Below are 19,200 nucleotides of genomic sequence, written 5' to 3'. Positions count from 1 at the left end.
ATTGGCATCTGGTATCTCTTATTTATAAAATGGGGCTTGGGGGTAAATATTCATCCAGCAAAGGTGACCACCGCTGGCATTATCTCCAGATATTTAATGCCGGGGCCATGTCAAGGATTCAGCATCTGGTTTATGCGGCACTGGCTAACACGTTGCCGGTTAAGTTGATGTTCAGAAATGTAGCTGTGAGTTGCTGCATAAAAATAGGTGTAACGGTCTTACCGTGACCTTCTCATAGTCCTGCGCACTTCTGGCCTGCAGGGTCACTGGTCATGGTCCTGTCAAGGCGCTGACCCCACCCCTGTGGACTCTCAGAGACAGCGTCCTTCCACACCTGCGCACGCATGCCCCAGTTCACTGGACTGGAGCTGACTTGAGATAGGGTTACCATATGTCCGGATTTACCCGGACATGTCCTCTTTTTGAGAACATGTCCGGGCAACCGGGTGGGTTTTGCCAATCTGCCCGTTTGTGTGGATTTCTGGACAAACGGGCAGATTGCTAGCCTCCCCTCCCCTTACTTACTACTGCCCTGGTGGTCTAGTGACCTCTTCGGGGCAGAAAAGAGCCCCCTCTTTCCTGCCCGGTGCGCTGCCCTGCATGCATCCTTCCTGTTCGTGATCTCGGCACCAATTCAAAATGGCCACCGAGAGTTGGAAGTGACCTCGTGAGACTTCAACTGTTGGTGGCCATTTTGAATCGGCACCGAGATCACGAACAGGAAGGATGCATGGAGGGCAGCGCTTCGGGCAGGAAAGAGGGGGCTCTTTCCTGCCCCGAAGAGGTCACTAGACCACCAGGGCAGTAGTAAGGTAAGGGGAGGGGGTGACGGGGAGGGGGAGTGACAGGGTGTGTGGCAGGGGGAAAGGAAAATGACAGGGGCGGAGCGAGGGCGTGAAAGGGGCAGGGCGGGGCATGTGTCCTCCTTTTTGGGGGACAAAATATGGTAACCCTAACTTGAGAACATCAGAGCAGGGGTGTCATCGAGGCTGAGCGCTTTTAAGGCAACTCAGCCCTGCTTTCAGTGCCTTCACAGCAAGCAAGCTTTGTGCAAGCAAGCCTTGTTCCTGGTTCCAGCCAAGCTTTGCTCCTGATTTCTGCAAAGCCTTGTTCCTGGTTCCTGCTATGGTCAAGTTCCTGAGTTCCTGCCTGACCTAGTCCCAGTGTTCCGGCCATATCAAGCTCCCTGTGGTTGCCTTTCTTCATGGGCCCCTTGTCTGCCGCAGTTGGGACTATGACTGTGGTCCAAGGGCTCACTTCCCAAATCACAATAGGACTGTTTTATGTGGTCCCGTGTATGCGGCTACCTTGGTGGTTAAGTGCTGAATACAAAAATGTGTGTTTCTAAAATGGCTACAATAAACATTTATGTTCCGGTATGTTAACATGTATGTTGCTATTTTATGCCTTATGCATATGTGCCTGTTTTTGACCCCTAGATATTATAGACATATTTTTGTTTCCAGACTGGATGCTTTTCTCCATATGTTTTAGAATGGGCTCTCTACATTGGCAAAGTCCTGACAGAATTTCAGACATCCTGACCTGGACGTCCCGGTTCCTTTTGAACGTCCTTTCTAAAAGGCCGATCGTAGCTTCTAGAATACTATACGCCAGTGGTTCCCACACCTGGTCCTGGAGGCACCCCAGCCAGTCTGGTTTTCGGGATAGCCGCAATGAATATTCACAAGAGAGATTCGCATGCACTGCCTCCACTGCAAGCAAATCTTTCTCGTGAATATTCATCGTGGATACCCTGAAAACCTGACTGGCTGGGGTGCCTCCAGGACCAGGTTTGGGAACCACTGCCACACGCTAATGCATGTATTACTGGAACTCGGAGTAAGTGCAAGCGTGTGCACCTATGGCTGGTGTAAGGGCTTGCATCTGAATTATGAGTCCTACTATATAAATGTAGAGTGACCGACGTGCCACGCATGCGCGGCACGTCACAAATCTCTTCCGACAAGGAGGCAGGAAGTTCCAGGAACAGAGCTACGCCTACGGGTGACCACTGACCGGCGACCACCGGGCAGGGATCGTCCGACAGCAGCTCCGAGCCGCATGCCAACGGGTCCGATGAGCTTCTGCCGCCGCCGCTGCTGCTGTGACCCGGGCGCTTTCCTCTGCCACCATCCCCCGGACCGGCTTTCCTGGGCGGGGGCTCGGCTGGACCCAGCGGGGCTCCGACCGCTTTCTTGCCCGTTTTAATGGGCTCAATGGCTTGTATTCTATAATGGACCCCTGTGTTCCTTTATAGAATAGGCTTCTACCAGGCGCCAGTTATTATAAAATTGCCCTCCATATGTATTAGAACAGAATCGATCACAACCAGTGACTTAACCTATGTCAAACTTTGTTTTTATTTCCTTTACCAGTTCTCGACACTGCTGGGCAGGAAGAATTCAGCGCAATGCGTGAGCAGTACATGAGAACAGGGGACGGGTTTCTTATCGTGTACTCGGTCACGGATAAAGCCAGCTTCGAACATGTGGACAGGTTCCACCAGCTCATCCTTAGGGTGAAAGACAGGTGCGTATCCACAGCTGGATTTTCTCTGGAGGAAGCTTTGAAGGGAACCCCCAGTCACAGTGGTGGGGTCAGAAAGCACACGGCACCAAGGGGCAATGGTACTGTTCATTGCTACTGCTTGGATTTACGAAGTTACTTCATCTACAAATCTGGAATTTAGCAATCGTCATCCCTACATAGTAACATAGAGGGGCATAATCGAACTGTGCCGGCCATCTATATGGCCGGCGCCGCAAAAGGCGGTCCCGAACCATATTATCGAAAAAGATGGCCGGCCATCTTTCGTTTCAATAATACGGTTGGGGCCGGCCAACTGTCAGAGATGGCCGGGTTTGAGATGGCTGGCATCGGTTTTCGGCGATAATGGAAACCGAGGCCGGCCATCTCAAACCCGGCCAAATCCAAGGCATTTCGTCGTGGGAAGAGCCTGAATTTGTAGTGCACTGGTCTCCCTGACATGCCAGGACACCAACCGGGCACCCTAGGGGGCACTTCTAAAAAATAAAAATAGCTCCCAGGTGCCTAGCTCCCTTACCTTGGGTGCTGAGTCCCCCAAATCCCCCCAAAACCCACTCACCACAACTCTACACCATTACCATAGCCCTTATGGGTGAAGGGGGGCACCTACATGTGGGTACAGTGGATTTTGGGGGGGATTTGGAGGGCTCCCCTTTACCACCACAAGTGTAACAGGTAGGGGGGGGATGGGCCTGGGTTCACCTGCCTGAAGTGCACTGCACCCACTAAAAACTGCTCCAGACCTGCATACTGCTGCCAGGGAGCTGGGTATGACATTTCAGGCTGGCTTTTTTTTTTGGTTGGGAGGGGTTTGGTGACCACTGGGGGAGTAAGGGGAGGTGATCCCCAATTCCCTCTGGTGGTCATCAGGTCAATTGGGGCACTTTTTTGAGACTTGGTCCTTTAAAAAAAAACGGACCAAGTGAAGCCGGCGAAATGCTACTCAGAGCCTGCCTTCTTTTTTCCTTTATCAGCTGAAGCCGGCCATGTCTTAACAATGCCTCCGTCCCACCTCCCATACCCTTCCGAAACGCCCCATTTAACTTTGGCTCTGCGACGGAAAGCAGTTGGAGCCGGCCAAAATCGGCTTTCTATTATACCGATTTCGCCGGCTTCAGGAGATGGCCGGTCATCTCCCGATTTGTGTCTGAAGATGGCCGGCGATCTCCTTCGAAAATAAGCTGGATAGTAACATAGTACTACTACTACTACTATTTAGCATTTCTATAGCGCTACAAGGCGTACGCAGCGCTGCACAAACATAGAAGAAAGACAGTCCCTGCTCAAAGAGCTTACAATCTAATAGACAAAAAATAAATAAAGTAAGCAAATCAAATCAATTAATGTGAACGGGAAGGAAGAGAGGAGGGTAGGTGGAGGCGAGTGGTTACAAGTGGTTACGAGTCAAAAGCAATGTTAAAGAGGTGGGCTTTCAGTCTAGATTTAAAGGTGGCCAAGGATGGGGCAAGACGTAGGGGCTCAGGAAGTTTATTCCAGGCGTAGGGTGCAGCGAGACAGAAGGCGCGAAGTCTGGAGTTGGCAGTAGTGGAGAAGGGAACAGATAAGAAGGATTTATCCATGGAGCGGAGTGCACGGGAAGGGGTGTAGGGAAGGACGAGTGTGGAGAGATACTGGGGAGCAGCAGAGTGAATACATTTATAGGTTAGTAGAAGAAGTTTGAACAGGATGCAAAAACGGATAGGGAGCCAGTGAAGGGTCTTGAGGAGAAGGGGTAGTATGAGTAAAGCGACCCTGGCGGAAGATGAGACGGGCAGCAGAGTTTTGAACCGACTGGAGAGGGGAGAGGTCACTAAGTGGGAGACCAGCAAGAAGCAGATTGCAGTAGTCTAAACGAGAGGTGACAAGGGTGTGGATGAAGGTTTTGGTAGAGTGCTCGGAAAGAAAGGGGCGGATTTTACGGATGTTGTAAAGAAAGAAACGACAGGTCTTGGCAATCTGCTGGATATGAGCAGAGAAGGAGAGAGAAGAGTCAAAGATGACCCCAAGGTTTCGAGCTGAGGAGACAGGGAGAATGAGAGAGCCATCAACAGAAATAGAAAACGGGGGGAGCGGGGAGGTGGGTTTGGGGGGGAAAATGAGAAGCTCGGGTTTGGTCATATTTAATTTCAGGTGGCGTTGAGACATCCAGACAGCAATGTCAGACAAGCACGCTGAAACTTTGGTTTGGATGCAAGGTGAGATATCAGGGGTAGAAAGGTAGATTTGGGAGTCATCAGCATAGAGATGGTAGGAAAAGCCATGGGATGAGATTAATGAACCAAGGGAAGAAGTGTAGATAGAAAAGAGGAGGGGACCAAGAACAGAACCCTGAGGTACGCCGACAGGCAGAGGGATAGAAGTAGAAGAGGATCCACCAGAGTGAACACTAAAGGTGCGGAGGGAGAGGTAGGAAGAGAACCAGGAAAGGACAGCAGAGAAAGACCTGTATGGTCCATCTAGTCTGCCCAACAAGATAAACTCATATGTGCTACTTTATGTGTATACCTGACTTTGATTTGTATCTGCCATTTTCAGGGCACAGACCGTAGAAGTCTGCCCAGCACTAGCCCCGCCTCCCCCCACCGGCTCTGCCAGCCAATCTCCGCTGAGCTTCTGAGGATCCATTCCTCAGGCGATCCATTCCTCCGTTGGCTAATGTTTTATTTCTTTCTTGTGTGCTCGTTAATTTTTCTGTCTCAGACTTTTTTTTTTTTTTTTAAATAAAGTCTTCCTAGGAGTGATATTTAGGGAGATGTTGGGAACGAGATGCAAAGCCTGCAGGGTGCTCAAAAACATATTTTTCCCTCAGCAGGCAGCCACAGTCCTTTGTTTCCAAACTCTCAAGCTGTTTGTTTCCTTGACTAGTACCTAACAATTAACGTGTTGAAATGTGTTCTCTCTCCATCTCTCTGCCATCTTTGAGGCTGTTCCATACTGCCCCTTGTCTCCATTTCATTGTTCTTTAATGGTACATTTAGCACATCAGGAAATTATTATACAGAGCAAAATCAAAGGTTTCTGGACTTTTTTTTTCCTTTAGAAGTCTTTGCATGAAGTTATTCTCTTTTTATTTGTATTTTTCTATCTCAAGCGTATCCATGGTTAGCTGTGGCCCAGGCGCAAATCTATAAAGGGTGTTGAAATTTGTACACTAAAATGTAGGGTTCTGAGTCTGAACGGGGTGCCCAGAATCCATTATGGAATAAAACGAGGCACTCGAGGTGAATTCTATAGCGATATCTGAGCGGCCAGATTCCATTATGGAATAGAACAGGGCGCTGAACGCTAATTCTATAATGGCATCGGGGTGCCCAGATTCCATTATAGAATAGAATGGGGCACCGGAGGGTAAATTCTATAACAACATCTAGGCAGCCAGTGGAGGAGTAGCCTAGTGGTTAGTGTAGTGGACTTTGATCCCGGGGTACTGAGTTCAATCCCCATTGCAGCTCCTTGTGACTCTGGGCAAGTCACTTAACCCTCCATTGCCCCAGATACAAAATAAGTACCTGAATATATGTAAACCGCTTTGAATGTAGTTGCAAAAAAAAAAAAAAAACCTCAGAAAAGCAGTATATCAGGTCCCATTTCCCTTCCTTTCCCCCATTATGGAATAAAACGAGGCGCTGAGGGTGAATTCTATAGCGACATCTGGGTGGCCAGATTCAATTATGGAATAGAGCGTTAGTTGGCATTGACATGCCAACATTTAGGCGCTATTATTTGTCACGTAAAAGGCAGGTGTAAGTGTTGCACTTGAGTGTAATCTAGAAGTTGCCCACCTAAGGACCCGCCTGTGTCCCGCCCAGATGTACACCCCCTTGCAGTTGCACACGGAGGGGGTATTTTACTAAAGGTTCTCTCGAGTTATCTGCAGCAGGTCCCATTTTATTATTATGGACCCTGCTTGTAGGATACCACTTGGCATCCATCTGGCACATGTCTAACCTGTTTATTTTCGAAAGAGATCGCCGGCCATCTTCCAACACAAATCGGGAGATGGCCAACCATCTCCTGAAGCCGGCAAAACCTGTATAATGGAAAGCCGAATTTGGCCGGCTCCAACTGCTTTCTGTAGCAGAGCCGGCCAAAGTTAAAGGGGGCGTTTCGGAAGGGTATGGGAGGCAGGACGGGGGCGTGCTTATGAGATGGCCGGGTTCGGCCGATAATAGAAAAAAGATGGCCGGCTCTGACGAGCATTTCGCCGGCTTCACTTGGTCCATTTATTTTTACGACTAAGCCTCAAAAAAGTGCCCCAATTGACCAGAGGACCACCGGAGGGAATCGGGGATCACCTCCCCTTACTCCCCCAGTGGTCACCAACCCCCTCCCACCCAAAAAAAACATTTTTTTTGCCAGCCTCTATGCCAGCCTGGAATGTCATACCGAGATCCCTGACAGCAGTATGCAGGTCCATGGAACAGTTTTTAGTGGGTGCAGTGCACTTCAGGCAGGTGGACCCAGGCCCATCCCCCCCCCCCCCCCCCCACCTGTTACACTTGTGGTGGTAAATAGGAGCCCTCCAAACCCCCCACCCCCAAAACCTACTGTACCCACATCTAGGTGCCCCCCTTCACCCATAAGGGCTGGCTCCTTCCACGACCAAATGCCTTGGATTTGGCCGGGTTTCAGATGGCCGGCCTCGGTTTCCATTATCGGCGAAAACCGATGCCGGCCATCTCTGTCATTTGGCCGGCCCCAACCGTATTATCGAAACAAAAGATGGCCAGCCATCTTTTTCGATAATACAGTTCAGGGCCGCCTTTTGCAGTTCGATTATGCCCCTCTATATGTCACTTTCATGTGCATAAATGCTGGGTATTTCTATCATGTTAACGTGCAAATGGTACGCAAGTTTAGACACTAAGGACCAGATTCTATATATGGCGCCTAAAAAAATCCACACGGTAAACAGTTCCAACTAATCTTATTCTATAAGCCGCACCTTAATTTAGGCGCAGTGTATAGAGTACACTTGGTTGATATTCTAGCGCCTAAAAGTATGTGCATCCATTTGCACCAAGAAAAATGTGACGTAAATCCACAAGCGTAAATTTACACGCACTGTGCCATATTCTGTAACTACACATGCAAATTTTGGAATGCTCATGAAACTCCCATTTTTCCCGCCCATAGCGTGCCCTTTTTGACCTGTGCATTATAGGATGCGCTTAGGGATTTGTGCGCGTAAATTCTAATTATTGCCAATTAGTGCTCATTATGGCTTGTTAAGACCTGTTATCAATGCTGATTAGCTTTTTAAGCCAATTAAGTTGCGCGTGTAGTTATAGAATACGTTTGGATTTTGGCGCAGAACTCTAGGTGTGCTATATAGAATCTGGCCCTAAGGGATAAATTCAAGAAAGGTCACCCAAAGTTAGACACCAGACATTTGGATACTGACCCCTGGATTCTATATATGGCATCCAAATTTTGGCACAAATTGTAGATGCGTGTACAAATTGTGTACTGAGCCAATTAACATCAATTAATGCTAACAATCATTGATAATTGGCTGAGGTCATTTATTACGCCCAATAACAGCGTTGGATCAGCACCCCATGAAACAGCGGGATAAGGCACTGCGAAATGGTGGTCAGCGTCAGGGTAACACCATAAAAACAAGAATCTAAATACCATTAAAGTTAGCTTAGCGGGGTTTCAAAAAGGTTTGGACAGCTTTCTAAAGGAAAAGTCCATAGACCATTATTAAAATGGACTTGGGGAAAATCCTTCTTAGTTCTAGGATAAGCAGCATAAAATGTATTGTACTGTTTTGGGATCTTGCCAGGTACTTGTAACCTGGATTGGCCACTGTTGGAAACAGGATGCTGGGCTTGGTGGACCTTCGGTCTGTCCCAGTATTGCCATACTTATGTACTTATGGGAGGGGGGCAAGCATTGTCTTTTGTATGGAAATCTCTCATGTGCATTCATCTCATGTATATTCCTTGTGGATATCCTGAAAGCCCGACTGGCTGGGGGTGCCCCGAGGACTAGGTTCAGAACCACTGCAGTAAAAATGCATCTCCCTGAGATGCAGAGCAAGTCTACCTTAGGCAACACCACATCTCACTTCTTGCCTTTTCTTCTTCAAACTAGCCTTTGAGCCCATAAAAACGGGCTATTATAGGAAGGGGGGGTTGAAAGGCCCCCCCCCCCGCGCCGCCGAATTCACCGCTGCCCCCCCCCCTCTGAATTCGCCCCCCCCCCCCGGAGCCGTCGCCGCCACCCACCCTCCACCCGGTCGGGCCCTCGCTCCGCTACTGAAACAGCGAGGGTCCGGGAACGCAGCACTGAGCTCTGCTGAGTAGCCAACGTCAGCCTTCCAAGTTCCTTCTTCTTCTCTGCCTGTCCCGCCCTCGTGTGACGTAACGTCATCGAGGGCAGGACACAGGCAGAGAAGAAGAAGGAAGGCCAACGGCAGCTCAGCAGAGCTCAGTGCTGCGTTCCTGGACCCTCGCTGTTTCAGTAGCGGAGTGAGGGCCCGACCGGGTGGCGGGTGGGTGGCGGCGGCAACTCCGGGTGCGGGGGAGCGTTAGCGACGGCGGTGTCCCTCCCTCGCAAATGCGCAGTACAGACCCTCTCTGTTCCGCCCCCGTCATCACGTATTGACGCGGGGGCGGGCAGAGAAGGTCTCTACTGCGCATTTGCGAGTGAGTACGACACTCGCCTTTTATATTTATTGATTAGTTTCTGGAATGGCGGAATAGGGAGGTGAAAGGGGGCAGGGCAGGGCTTGTTTACCTCTTAGGTGAAAACAATGCCTCCCTTGGATTTGAGTGGCATAAGTCAGTGCCTGCTGTGTAACCATGAGGGCATGTAGCAAAAAAAAAAACGGATTTGGCTTGGTTTAGGATTTTAGATATTACTCAGCTTTTCCCACGCGATGTGTCATTTGAGAAGTGCATGCTTTTAGGGAAACTAAAAAAAAAGGAGACTGATGTAATGCCAGCCTGTTCATTCAGACTGTCAGCTGGTGCGCTTCCTGGTACTGTGGGTCTCTTCCTGTACTTGCATTCACTGGGATCAGCATGGCACCTGCATAAGATCTGAGAATTAGCAGGACCATTCCCTCCCCCCCTAATTCGCGCTTGTTTGCTGAGTGTCACTGTGGCAGAAGGAAGGAGAAGCTGTTAATCTTTTAACCCTAACAGAATAATCATTTATGAAATGAAAATGTGAATTATAAGAAAGTGGGTGAGGAGTTTGAGCTGTTCCACCAGGCAAGTGAATTATTCAGAACTGGTTTTATTAGGCTGCTTTAAGGAGAGAGGCATTTCCTGCTGGAGCTGAAACGTATTCATGGATTTTCCCCCTGCAAAGAACACATTTGGCAAATTCAGTGCACTGATGCTACAGATCTCCTTCAATGTGTTTTTTTATTTCCAGCACAAAATTCTATTAGCGTAAATCAAGGCAAGAGAGACGCCATGGTAAACTCAGGGAGGTTCTGTGATGGAAGCAACAGGATGACGGGGTGAATTATCAAGATTGTTAAGTTATTGCACAGTATGTTAACAAGTTTAGGGGTCCTTTTACTAAGGTGCACTGAAAAATGGCGTAGGCGTGTGTTTTGACCGCGCGCAGGATCATTTTTCAGGGCACCTGTAAAAAAAAATGCCTTTTTAAGGGGGGGGGGCTGAAAATGGATGTGCGTCAAAATAAAAATTGGTGCGCATCCATTTTGGGTCTGAGACCTTACCGCCAACCATAGCGGTAAGGTCTCATGTATTAAACGGGCGGTAATGATAAACGTGCATCCAAATGCCGATTACCGCCTGCACACCAGAAAATAAATATTTTGTGACGCGCGTATATGGATGCGCGTCACTGCCCAAGCCACGTGATAACCAGGCAGTAACTCAGAATTAGCGTGCATTGGGTGTGCGTAGATGCTTACGTGGCTTAGTAAAAGGATCCCTTAATGTAGACAACACTTTTTTCTTTTTTTTAAACTTGTTTCCTGCTAATTTTTTTTTGTAACGTTTTATAAGGGTATAAACGGTTCACTGCTATACAGCCAAATGTACTGAGCTTTGTTGTGCTTGTGATAATTTAACCCTTCTAGGTAATATGAAAAGTGCTTACAATAAATTTTATTACACACGATTTCAAAGTTCCGAAATGTTCTACTCTGCTGAGATTCCAAGCCAGGGGCGTAGCTAGATGGGGGCATGGGCCCCCACAGATTTAGCCCTGGTCTCCTCTACTTTCGACCCCCCCCCCCCCCCCCCCGCCGCCGACTTTCGACCCTCCTGCTGCCGCCGCCGCCAGATACCCCAACCCCCGCCAGCCGAAGTCCTCTTCAGCGCCGGTCTCCGGTGCGTTTGCTGATCTGTTTCTGTGAGTCTTGACTCCTGATGTCCTGCACAATGTCAGGACTCACAGAAACAGATCAGCGAACGTGCCGGAGACCGGCACCGAAGAGGACTTCGGCTGGTGGGGGTCCCCAACCCTCGCCAGCAAAGGTACCTGGCGGCAGCGGAGGTACGGGGGAGTCGAAAGTGGCGGGGAAGGGTCGGGGGCTAGGGGAGGCAGGCTAAAATGTGCCCACTCACCTCGAGCTCTGGAGCCCTCTCCTGCCAAGGTCTGGCTACGCCCCTGTTCCAAACATGTGATGGCAGCCAGTCCTTATTTACATGAGAAGACTTCACTGGGTAGCCTGTGTTGAATCTACTTCCCTCATTGGGTCTGTATGGATGGGCAGCCTGGATCGACTATATCGCCTTTATCTGCCATTATTTTCTATATTTCTGTTTCTAAAAACTCTATACCGAAAAACTATTTGTGAGAAAACATTTGAAGTCATCCACTCTAGATAAATTGCTTATTGTGCTGTGAATAATTTGTTTCCTTATCTGCTTTGGCTATTATGGGGAAACTTCTATAACTAGTGCTCAAAATTCAGCTCCGAAAAAAAAAATCGGTACTTGAACGGTATTCTATAACAGGCGTTCCGGGATCGGCACTTATTAAGGAATAGTGCTTAGCCACTGGGATTCGTGCTCAACTTTGGGCACGAGGAGTTGCAGTAGGCAGGGGCGTAGCCAGACTGACGGGAGGGGGGTCCACAGCCCGAGGTGAGGGGGCATGTTTTAGCCCCCTTCAGCGCCACCAACCCCCCCCTGCCATTTTTCCCCCCCCCCCCCCGCGCTGCTGCCGCCACCACCACCAACTTTGACCCCCCCCCCTGCCACCGCCAACCCTCCCCCGCCATCGCTGTTGGCTACCTTTGCTGGCGGGGACCCCAACCCCTGCCAGCCGAGGTCCTCTTCTTCCGGCGCAAGGCTTCATTCTGTTTCTGTGAGTCTGACGTCCTGCAGAAATCCGGACAAACGGGCAGATTGGCAAAACCCGCCCAGTTGCCTGGACATGCCCTCAAAAAGAGGGCATGTCCGGGTAAATCCGGACATATAGTAACCCTAACCTGGTAGGACATAGATGTGCATTCCCCTTCTGAATTGTGTAATACACGTTTATTTTTCAGGACTGCCCTGTCCCTACCTAAAACACGCCCAGATCATGCCTCCTTGCCAGGTGTACACTTTCAGTTTTAGGAGTATGTTTGTTTACTAAGGCGTGTTAGCGTTTTAACACACCTATAAAATTAAGGTGTGTTAAACGCTAACACGCCAATACATTCCTATAGGTGCGTTAAAAACGCTAACGCGCCTATAGTGCACTTTTTGTAATCACAGGCATTAGATGAGTATATCCCTGCTTTGTAAATACTGGTTTATGTATGTCTAAACCCAAATAACACTTCCAAAATAAGCACCTTTAATTTTTTCCATATTTCTGGATGTAGTCTCTTTATAAATTCATTGAAAAAAAAAACCTTTTGCACTATAATTTTTTTGTGATTGACCTTGTCTTGCTCTTTGGTTTCAGAGAGTCCTTTCCAATGATCTTGGTGGCCAACAAAGTGGATCTCGTACACCTGCGGAAAATCACAGGCGAGCAAGGAAAGGAAATGGCTGATAAACACAGTGTACGTTTTTGTTCCTGTTTCCATTAGGGGTGTACATGGAAATTCTCTCTGAATTGAATTTGTCTTATTTTATTTTTTTCAGTAAAACGGACATTTCATTTGGGAAATGACTCAAATCAAAAATGACACGGCAGGGCAACAGAAGAACAATAACCCTGGTGGTCAAACAGACGAAACAGTCACAACAGGGGTGACCAAAAAAGGGGGCAGCAGACGATGTCACAACTAACACTTTTATTAACCATCCAGGACCATCTTTGCTCGCACTCCAGAGAGTTACTACTACTACTTATCATTTCAATAGCACTACTAGACGTATGCAGCGCTGTACACTTGAACATGAAGAGACAGTCCCTGCTCGACAGAGCTTACAATCTAATAAAGACAGACAAACAGGACAAATCAGGACAAATAAGAGATAAGGACAAAGAGTAGCAAGATTCCGGAATCCCAAAGACTACTACTACTACTTATCATTTCTATAGCGCTACTAGACGTACGCAGCGCTGTACACTTGAACATGAAGAGACAGTCCCTGCTCGACAGAGCTTGCAATCTAATTAGGACAGACAAACAAGAGATAAGGGAATATTAAAGTGAGGATGATAAAATAAGGGTTCTGAACAAGTGAATAAGGGTTAAGAGTTAAAAGCAGCATCAAAAAGGTGGGCTTTTAGCTTAGATTTGAAGACGGCCAGAGATGGAGCTTGACATACCGGCTCAGGAAGTCTATTCCAGGCATATGGTGCAGCAAGATAAAAGGAACGGAGTCTGGAGTCAGCGGTGGAGGAGAAGGGTGCAGATAAGAGAGATTTACCCAGTGAGCGGAGTTCCCGGGGAGGAATGTAGGGAGAGATGAGAGTGGAGAGGTAGTGAGGAGCTGCAGAGTGAATGCACTTATAGGTCAATAAGAGGAGTTTGAACTGTATGCGGAAACGGATAGGAAGCCAGTGAAGTGACTTGAGGAGAGGGCTAATATGAGCATAACGACACTGGCGGAATATTAGTCGTGCAGCAGAATTTTGAACAGATTGAGGAAAGAGTTCAAGTGGTCTACGTTTTTTGTATTAACAACAGCAAGATATCGAATATGATTTGCTTTGTATTGGGTTCAGCTATACATCAATACACATCCTGAGACTCCTGAGGAAGGCCCTTGTGGGCCGAAACACGACTTGTGTCGAGTCCTGGATGGTTTATAAAGGTGTTAGTTGTGACATCGTCTGCTGCCCCCCTTTTATGTCACCCTTGTTGTGACTGTTTCGTCAAATCAAAATGAGAAATGTTACGTCTTGTCATTTTTAAATGCAGCACATACTAGGCTTCTGCCGTTCTACTTTTCCATCGTCCGGCCCAGTCGGCTCAGGCAGTGGTGATGGAGCTATATGTTAATTTGGCATTAATGTAGGCCTCACCTTGCCAGGGCCGCCGAGAGGGGGGGCAGGGGGGGCAAAATTCCCCGGGCCATGTGCCGGAGTCAGGCCACCGGTGCTGCAGTCCCCAGTCTCACCTGCCTGCCTCTTTGGCTCCGGGACCCCTGCATTCAAAGCGGCAGTCACAGATCGCCTCCCTTCGGGCCTTCCCTCCCTGTGTCCCGCCCTCGCGAAAACTGGAAGTTACATCAGACAAGGGTGGGACACAGAGAGGGAAGGCCAGAAGAGAGGCGATCTGCGACTGCCGCCTTGAATGCAGGGGGCCCGGAGCCGTGGAGGCAGGCAGGTGAGACCGCCGAACTGCAGTAGCGGGGGGTGGCAGCAGTGGGGGGAGCGATGGGGGGTGGCGGAGGCGGGGCGGCCTTGCCTCGGGCCTGGCCTAGTCTCTCAGCAGCCCTGCATCTTGCACTGAAAACTTCCCACAAGGGACCAGTGTGCAGGCTACATCTGTGTTCTATGGTTATGCTACTCAACATGTGCAGTCTGGTTGCTAGGAATCCACAATGACTATGCACGAGAGAGATTTGCAAGCGCTGCCTTCACTGTGCAAATATATCTCATGCAAATTCGTTGTGGGTGTCATAAAAATCAGACATGCCAAATGGCATCTGAAGACTGAGAACCATGGCTGGTGCTCAGTGTGAGACCAACGGACAACGTCGTGCCCAGCCTTGCCAGTTGGGATGGGAGGTGCTACCAGATTTGTTCTCCTGGTCTCCAAGGTTGGGGAGCTGGACTTACCTGGTTAAAGCTCAGGATTCAACCAGCTCTAGCAAAACATACGTTGAATCGATTTATTCATTCTTTCAAAAAGTACTATGAATAAGGGACATTTTGATGAAGTTACAAAGTAATAGTTTCAAAATGAATAGGGGGAAATACTTTTCACTCAAGTAGTTAAGCTTTGGAAATCGTTGCCAGAGGATAGGGTAACAGTGGTAACATAGTAGATGACGGCAGAAAAAGACCTGCTCGGTCCATCTAGTCTGCCCAACAAGACAAACTCATATGTGCTATTTTTTGTGTATATCTTACCTTGATTTATAACTGTCATTTTCAGGGCACAGACCGTATAAGTCTGCCCAGCACTATCCCCGCCTCCCAACCACCAGCTCTGCCACCCAATCTCGGCTAAGCTCCTGAGGATCCATTTCTTCTGAACAGGATTCCTTTATGTTTATCCCACGCATGTTTGAATTCCGTTACCGTTTTCCTCTCCACCACCTCCCGCGGGAGGGCATTCCGAGCATCCACCACTCTCTCCGTGAAAAAATACTTCCTGACATCTTTCCTGAGTCTGCCCCCCTTCAATCTCATTTCATGCCCTCTCATTCTACCGCCTTCCCATCTCCAGAAAAGGTTCGTTTACGGATTAATACCTTTCAAATATTTGAACGTCTGTATCATATCACCCCTGTTTCTCCTTTCCTCCAGGCTTAAAAAAGGTTTGGACAAGTTCCTGGAGGAAATGTCCTTAGTCTGCTATCGAGGTAGACGTGGGGAAAGCCACTGCTTGCCCTGGGGTTAGTAGCCATGAATCTTGCTACTATTTGAGTTTCTGCCGGGTACTTATGACCTGGACTGGCCACTTCTAGAGTCAGGATACTGGGTTAGATGGAGCACTGGACTGTCCAAGTATAGCTGTTCTTATGAGGTGAATAAAAATGGAGTCAGTGTGTGATAACCTTGGAGTGACGAGCTGCTACACTACACAAAATTTGAAATACAGTATCAGGGTAATTCTATGTAGTGTACCAAAATTTAGGTGTCTAACTTTTTGCGCTCCAATGAAAATTAATAGATGTTAAGTACCAAAACGGGGGGTGAAATGGCAGTTAGGATTTTGGAGCCCTTTTACTAAGCGGCGGTAAGCCCACTTTGCGTCAAACAGGAACTACTGCAGGGTTACTGCAGCAGCCCAATGGTAGTTCCCACCCCCAGCATGTGCCATTTTCCCGCACTTCTATTTTTTGTAGCGCAGGGGTTTACCCATCAGTAACTGGGCAGTGATGCTAGCGCAAGCCCCCTTTTACCGTAGCTTAACAAAAGGGCCCCATGGAAGGGCATAATTAAACGAGGCACACAAGTTCTGAGGGCTTCCTCGCAGGACATCCCCGCAAAGGGGCGGGGAAACCCATATTATGGAAACAAGATGGGCGTCCATCTTTCGTTTCGATAATACGGTCAGGGATGCCCAAATCTCAACATTTAGGTAAACCTTAGAGATGGTCGTCCCCGGTTTTCGGTAATAATGGAAACCGAGGACGCCCATCTCAGAAATGACCAAATCCAAGCCATTTGGTCATGGGAGGAGCCAGCATTCGTAATGCACTGGTCCCCCTTACATGCCAGGACACCAACCGGGCACCCTAGGGGGCACTGCAGTGTACTTCAGAAATTGCTCCCAGGTGCATAGCTCTCTTACCTTGGGTGCTGAGCCCCCCCAAACCCACTCCCCACAACTGTGCAACACTACCATAGCCCTAAGGGGTGAATGGGGGCACCTACATGTGGATACAGTGGGTTTGTGGTGGGTTTTGGAGGGCTCACATTTACCACCACAAGTGTAACAGGTAGGGGGGGATGGGCCTGGGTCCGTCTGCCTAAAGTGCACTGCACCCACTAAAACTGCTCCAGGGACCTGCATACTGCTGTCAGGGAGCTGGGTATGACATTTGAGGCTGGCATAGAGGCTGGCAAAAAATATTTCTAAAGTTCTTTTTTTTAGGGTGGGAGGGGGTTAGTGACCACTGGGGGAGTAAGGGGATGTCATCCCCAATTCCCTCCGGTGGTCATCTGGTCAGTTCAGGCACCTTTTTGAGGCTTGGTCGCAAGAAAAAATGGACCAAGTAAAGTCGTCCAAGTGCTCGTCAGGGACGCCCTTCTTTTTTCCATTATCGGCCGAGGACGCCCATGTGTTAAGCACACCCCAGTCCCGCCTTCGCTATGCTTCCGACACGCCCACATGAATTTTGGTCATCCCCGTGATGGAAAGCAATTGAGGACGCCCAAAATCTGCTTTCGATTATGCCGATTTGTGACCCTGGGAGAAGGACGCCCATCTCCCGATTTGTGTCAAAATGGGCGCCCTTCTCTTTCGAAAATAAGCCTGTAAGTTGACTTAGACACTATTCTGTAACTGAGTGCCTAAGGGGCTCATTTTTGAAAGAGAAAAATGTCCAGTAAATTTCCGCGTGGCATATAGAATAGGCCAAGTGCCTCTCCATGTGAGCAAACTTAGTCGCAGCCGTTTACGCCGTGTTTTACTTGTCTAAATCCCCAACACCTAAACTAGGTGCAGAGCGGATGTATTTTATAATAGTGCGCATAGATGTCAGAAACGCCCATGCCCCGCCCATGGCTATGCCCCTTTTCAACGATGCAACTTAGAATTTAAGTGCACCACGTTACAGAATACGCTTGGCAAGTTCTGCATGTAAATCTTAATGCCAATTAGTGTTGATAATTGCTTGTTAACATCCAATTGACGGCACTGATTAGATAGCTAACCAATTAAGTTACACTCATTGTTATAGAATACGCTTTGATTTCCATGCGGAAATTAAGGCTGAATCTGGCAGAAATTTGCCGTTTCAGAATACTAGCTTAGCGCCTAGTATTTTGGTCCCTAACTTAGAGCTCTTTATAGAATTGTTCCCTATTTGTCACATGCTGTACAGTCGATTGGATTAGTTCGTGCGGTTTACTCCTGTCCCTTTGAGTAACCACTTTAATAAGAACTAGCCTTTTGACGCACAGTGGCACCCTAAGCCTTGGTTGCTGTTTTCAAAGTGGAGGAGTAGCCTAGTGGCTAGTGCAGCGGACTTGGGGAACTGGGTTTGATTGCCACTGCAGCTCCTTGTGACTCTGGGCAAGTCATTTAGAGGGTCTTTTACTAAAGCTTAGCTGGAGTTATCTTCAGCAGGGCTCATTTTATTCCTATGGGCTCTGCTGCAGATAACTTGAGCTAAGATTTAGTAAAAGACGCCCTTAACCCTCCATTTCCCCAGGTACAGATAAGTACCTGTATATACTATGTAAACTGCTTTGAATGTAGTTGCAAAAACCACAGAAAGGTGGTATATCAAGTCCCATTTCCCTTTCCCTATTTGAGATTCTACATGGAGTGTTGTTAGTGGAGGAGTAGCCTAGTGGTTAATGCAGTGGACTTTGATCCTGGGGAACTGGGTTCAATTCCCAGTGCATCTCCTTGTGACTCTGGGCAAGTCACTTAACCTTCCATTGCCCCAGATCCAAATAAGTACCTGTATATACTATGTAAACTGCTTTGAATGTAGTTGCAAAAACCACAGAAAGGTGGTATATCAAGTCCCATTTCCCTTTCCCTATTTGAGATTCTACATGGAATGTTGAGATTCTGTTGCTACTATTTGAGATTCTGCACAGAATGTTGCTAGTGGAGGAGTAGCCTAGTGGTTAGTGCAGCAGACTTTGATCCTGGGGAACTGGGGTTCAATTCCCACTGTAGCTCCTTGTGACTCTGGGTGACTTAACCCTCCATTGCCCCAGGTATCAAGTCCCATTTCCCTTTTCCTATTTGAAATTCTACATGGAGTGTTGTTAGTGGAGGAGTAGCCTAGTGGTTAATGCAGTGGACTTTGATCCTGGGGAACTGGGTTCAATTCCCAGTGCATCTCCTTGTGACTCTGGGCAAGTCACTTAACCTTCCATTGCCCCAGATCCAAATAAGTACCTGTATATACTATGTAAACTGCTTTGAATGTAGTTGCAAAAACCACAGAAAGGCGGTATATCAAGTCCCATTTCCCTTTCCCTATTTGAGATTCTACATGGAATGTTGAGATTCTGTTGCTACTATTTGAGATTCTGCACAGAATGTTGCTAGTGGAGGAGTAGCCTAGTGGTTAGTGCAGCAGACTTTGATCCTGGGGAACTGGGGTTCAATTCCCACTGTAGCTCCTTGTGACTCTGGGTGACTTAACCCTCCATTGCCCCAGGTATCAAGTCCCATTTCCCTTTCCCTATTTGAGATTCTGCATGGAACGTTGCTATTATTTGAGATTCTAGATGGAATGTTGCTAGTGGAGGAGTAGCCACGGGTGGGCCTGGGCCCACCCATTTTCACCCCAGGCCCACCCAGCAGAAAACCAGCCTCCTCCGTTGTTGTTGCGGCTTCAGCGAAGTCCCAGCTGCACACGTCAGCAGAGAGCAGACAACGAATCTGCAGCATCCGAAGATCCA

At 48.3% G+C, this 19,200-nt stretch overlaps 1 protein-coding gene across 1 annotated transcript in view; it reads left to right on the top strand.

Annotated features, from left to right (window-relative positions):
• Window positions 1-19,200, top strand: part of LOC115474773 (ras-related protein M-Ras) — a 132,783-nt gene that overhangs the window by 72,404 nt on the left and 41,179 nt on the right. The window contains exons 3-4 of the mRNA XM_030210429.1: window positions 2,379-2,532; window positions 12,445-12,544. Coding sequence (XP_030066289.1) covers window positions 2,379-2,532; window positions 12,445-12,544 — 254 coding nt within the window. The remainder of the gene's footprint in view (window positions 1-2,378; window positions 2,533-12,444; window positions 12,545-19,200) is intronic.

This window comes from Microcaecilia unicolor, chromosome 7 (genome assembly GCF_901765095.1).
Source record: "Microcaecilia unicolor chromosome 7, aMicUni1.1, whole genome shotgun sequence".
Classification (NCBI taxonomy): Eukaryota; Metazoa; Chordata; class Amphibia; order Gymnophiona; family Siphonopidae; genus Microcaecilia; species Microcaecilia unicolor.
The sequence above is the reverse complement of the archived record's forward strand: the minus strand, read 5'-3'. Positions and strand labels throughout refer to the sequence as shown.